The following is a 4,323-nucleotide window of genomic DNA, read 5'->3' as shown; positions in this document are numbered from 1 at the left end:
ATGATCAAGCGAGGTGCCGCCCTTACACCTAAGATAGGTGTAAGGGCGGCTAGACGTCTAAGGGTTGCATGGGCAAAAGCATGTGACACGATGAAACAATGCTAACCCTAACACATCTATGATAACTACACTGCTCGCCATCAACAAAGCTTCAGCACGAGCAACGCATGAACAACGAATAAACGTATACTGCTTAGATCGCAAGATGCGATCTAGGCAGCATGATGCTTACCCGGAAGAAACCCTCGAAACAAGGGGTTGGCGATGCGCCTAGATTGGTTTGTGATGAACGTGATTGTTGTCTTTCTCAATAACCCTAGATACATATTTATAGTCCGTAGACTTTCTAACGTGGGAATAATCCCAACCGTGCACGAGCCAAAATCTATCTAACCGACACGTATCCTACTATATTTACAGATACACGGGCAAACTAGCCCAAACTTTGTATACAATGCCGATTCATGTATATCTTCCGCGTATATTCTTCAAGCCCATCTTAATCGCGACCCACCTCTGATCCGGTCAAATTCTGGTGATAACAAGGTCGTCATCGAAGGCTTGCTCGTCCTCCAGCAGCAGGGCAACCATCTCATCGTCGCTGTCCATGGCTAAAGCAAAATCAATGGTTAAAATTGCGCCGAGGCAGACGACGGGACAAACAGCGGCCAATCGCGCCTACCTGGCAAGTCGTCGAGCACCTTCTGTGCGCGGAGGTGGGACAGATTTGACGGCGCGTTCTGGGACGCTGGCCGGCGACGCGGCGGCGGCGCCACGACCGGCGGGAGCCCCGCCCGCAACAACGGTGCCGACTCCGCCAGAGATCGACGCCCAAACGGCCGGGAAATCCGAGCGGCGGCGGCGGGGTGAGACGCGAGAAGGAGGGAGCGACGAGAAAAGAGGCGCGAACCAACGGTTTATGCAAATAGTCGCCGATATGTGGGAGCCCGCCTCACTTTTCGCTGTGTCCGGCGCCCCGGCGGCCCCCGTGGGACGGGGACGGGCTCGGGCGCCGGACACCGTGATCGTGACGCGCCGGACAAAAACGACTTCGAGAGCAGGCCTGAACGGTTTTTGCGCGCCCAAATCCCTTTGGGGGCGGCTGGAGATGTTCTTATCGACCTAGTACAATCGCGCTGGCCGCTGGCGAGCTCACTTCCTCGGTGCGTCCCCTGTGCTTACGAATCGTAAGTACTCCGCGCTCGCTCCGGAGGACACGGCGGCCGGCGTCGCTAACAACTCTCGGCCGCACCGCATGCCAGCCCCCGCCACCGTCGCCTCCTTCAACGCCCTCGTCGCCTCGCACGCGCGCTCCGGCCGCCCCTCGCAGGCGCTCCGAACCTTCCGCGACATGCTCGCGCGAGGCTTCCCGCCGGACCACTTCACCCTGCCCCCCGTCCTCCGCTCATGCGCGCTCACCGGCTCCGCGGCCCTCGCCGCCTCCTCGCACGCGCTCTCCGTCAAGCTAGGCGCCCAGGGAAACCTCTTCGTGGCGTCCGCGCTGGTGCAATGCTACGCGGGCATGTCGAACCTCCCCCACGCGCGGAGGCTGTTCGACGGAATGCGCGAGAGGGACGCCGTCCTGTGGACATCCATGCTCTCCGCTTACTCCCAGGGTGGGCAGCCAGAGGAGGCGATGCGGTTCTTTGAGGGGATGGTGGCGGCCGAGGTGCAGCTCGACACGGTGGTCATGGTCAGCCTTCTTCTCGCGTGCGGGCAGCTCGGCTGGCGGCGCCACGGGAGAAGCATGCACACGTGCTGCTTCCGGAGGTTCCTGGGGATGCCTCTCTCCCTAGGAAACGCCCTCGTGGACATGTACGTCAAGTGCGGGGAGCTTGCCTATGCCGAACGGGTGTTCTCCGTGATGCTCAGGCGGGATGTTATCTCGTGGAGCGCTCTGATCGTCGGTCATGGTTTGAACGGGAGCTCCGATGTTGCTCTGAGGCTTTTCGATGAGATGGTGGCCAGAGGAGTGGAGCAGAACTCGGTCACTTTCCTAGGGGCCCTGTCAGCCTGTGCACATTCGGGCATGGTGGAGAAAGCATATGCTATATTCCAGCAGATGAAGCAGAAGGGCATCAAGCCTGAGCTGAAGCATTACTCTTGCGTGGCTGATGCGTTAGGGAGGGCTGGCCGTGTTACCGAGGCCGTCAATCTCATAGAGGAAATGCCTTGCCAGCCAGACGAGGCCATGCTTGGTGGCATACTGGCAGCTTGCCGAGTGCATGGTGAAGTGGATGCTGCCGAACGGATTTCGAAGAGGCTGATGGCCATGTCTCCTGCAAAGAGTGGCTACTACATGAGCCTGGCAAACATATATTCTGACGCCGGAAGGTATGTTGATGCGGAGAGAATAAGAGGCTTCATGAAGGAAGTCAAAGTCGACAAGCTTCCTGGATATTCTCTCTCGGAATCAAATAACTAGCTCCATATAGTAGGCAACGGATTTTGAAGCAGTTTGGCGAGTCTAGTGACATAACTCTCAGTTCAGTATATGCTTTGCTTTGACAAAGGATGTAGTCACATGGTGGCTGGGAAGGATAAATCAGATGAGTTGGCAACTCAGCTAGACAGTTTTTGTCGATTACACTATTTCAAACATTCGAGTGGCTGAGTAGGTGCTGTCAAAGTGAATGTGCCAAATATAAAATTACAAGCATTGAGTTGCCGAATTGGTGCCATTAATGTGTCAAGTGCCAAGAAGTTTCGGGAACCAGCTTCTTCGAGCCAACAAGGACAATATTGAACAGGTTTTATGGAACATTGATATATTGGAACCACACAGTTCTCCCGCATGTATTTGAGAGAGAAAATAAAGAAAACAATCACTCTATGTGGGTTTTGCTTGACCAGGTGCCTATAGGGTTGAATAGCTTTTGACACTGGCAAGAGAATATGTCCAGATATGTGGACGTCTGGCCGGCAAGGTTTAAACTAAGCTCCATGTTATACTCACTGCGCAGTGCTCACTTAGGTTGCTTGTAACACGTCAGATGGCGAACTTTTCATAAGGAAATGATGAAAGCCAAGCCTCCAAATCAAATTACCTTCTATCTATATATATGTTTGTGTTTCTACAACTACAGTGTGTGCACACTGCACCGGCGCCATAGCTCTTGTACCTTGTGACAACTCCATAGACTGAGCTGAGGTGGAAGTAGTGTGGGAACACGAGAAATCCTGGAGAAGGATTAGGTTAGTTCCTCCGAAGTGGTGGCAAATTGAGGTGCAATATTTTTGTGCATTTGATGGAGTTGAGTCTAATCCTTAGTTCCTTACCTATCGAAACAGCCTCTTAAGTGCTTAGAGGAACCAGAGGAGCTAAAGCTATTGGAGGAAAGAGGCTAAGTTCTGAATATGACGATGAATGATAAGTTATTGGCTGTTATTCGATTTTCATTGTATAAGGCTTCATTGAGCTGGGCTCCTCTTAGAGAATTTGGTATTTAGCTGCTGGCAACCTCACTCTGTTTTTCAGTGTCCTGCTTTAATTGTCAAGGTTGCCATTGTAGAGCAACCAACTTTTTGATCTTTCTCCCATGGATTCTGAAATTGTTGTTACATCATAAATCTTCCATGTGGCAGGATTGGTAGCTGTTTGCTTGGTGATGTAGAAACACATGAAGTATCTTATGAATTCAGATACTTAAAGGCGAAAGCCCCTGTTGATATCGATTAATAACCTGTTCTGGCAGAAGCCATGCAAGAGATGGTGATGGCAGGAGCAGTTCAGCTACGTGAGGTCGTCTGAAATGGCTACGGAAAGCGAGCAGCACACCAAGATCCAGCATGGTGCTTTCAGCTTATAGCTCGAAAAGCCCCCTGGCAGTATGTACTCTATCTTGCTAGTTCTGTTCACTTTTAACTTCTCAGAATTTGCAAACTACGGGATTATCCATCTACAAAGTATATCATCAGATTTTTTGTTCAACATACTTCACAATGTTATAATTTTACTAGCGTATGTTAGTAACAAAGTTATCAACAGGTATTGGTCAAATTAATATCTTGAAGATGTCGCAAAGTCAAAACATCAAAAAAAAAAAAAAAAACTGGAGGCTGTTGTAATGTCACAGTTGTAATGCAATGCTATTTCCGTTTTGGGTAATGGTCTAATGGAGATCGGCTAAACACCGCGTGTAAATAATCAGACTTGAGAAAGTATTATGTGTACCATTTTTCACTTAAAGTTTCTTTACTGCCTCTTTGTAACTCAGGATTTTAGGGTCACAGGAATATCAAAGATGTCCTTTTCAATACCTCCAAATCAAATTTGCCATCCATTTTAGGGGATCCAAAGGCCCATATCATCTTATACTAGTG

The 4,323-nt window shown here is 50.5% G+C and overlaps 1 protein-coding gene across 1 annotated transcript; it reads left to right on the top strand.

Moving 5' to 3' along the window:
• The first annotated feature begins 1,351 nt into the window (after nucleotides 1-1,351).
• On the top strand, nucleotides 1,352-3,270 carry LOC124650407 (pentatricopeptide repeat-containing protein At4g14170-like). The gene has a single exon (XM_047189937.1). It carries the CDS (start codon nucleotides 1,352-1,354, stop codon nucleotides 2,423-2,425), a length of 1,074 nt encoding a protein of 357 aa, XP_047045893.1. The 3' UTR covers nucleotides 2,426-3,270.
• The last annotated feature ends 1,053 nt before the right edge of the window (nucleotides 3,271-4,323 follow it).

Source organism: Lolium rigidum, chromosome 4 (assembly GCF_022539505.1).
Source record: "Lolium rigidum isolate FL_2022 chromosome 4, APGP_CSIRO_Lrig_0.1, whole genome shotgun sequence".
Classification (NCBI taxonomy): Eukaryota; Viridiplantae; Streptophyta; class Magnoliopsida; order Poales; family Poaceae; genus Lolium; species Lolium rigidum.
Note: the sequence above shows the minus strand (reverse complement) of the source record. Positions and strands in the feature narration are given on the sequence as shown.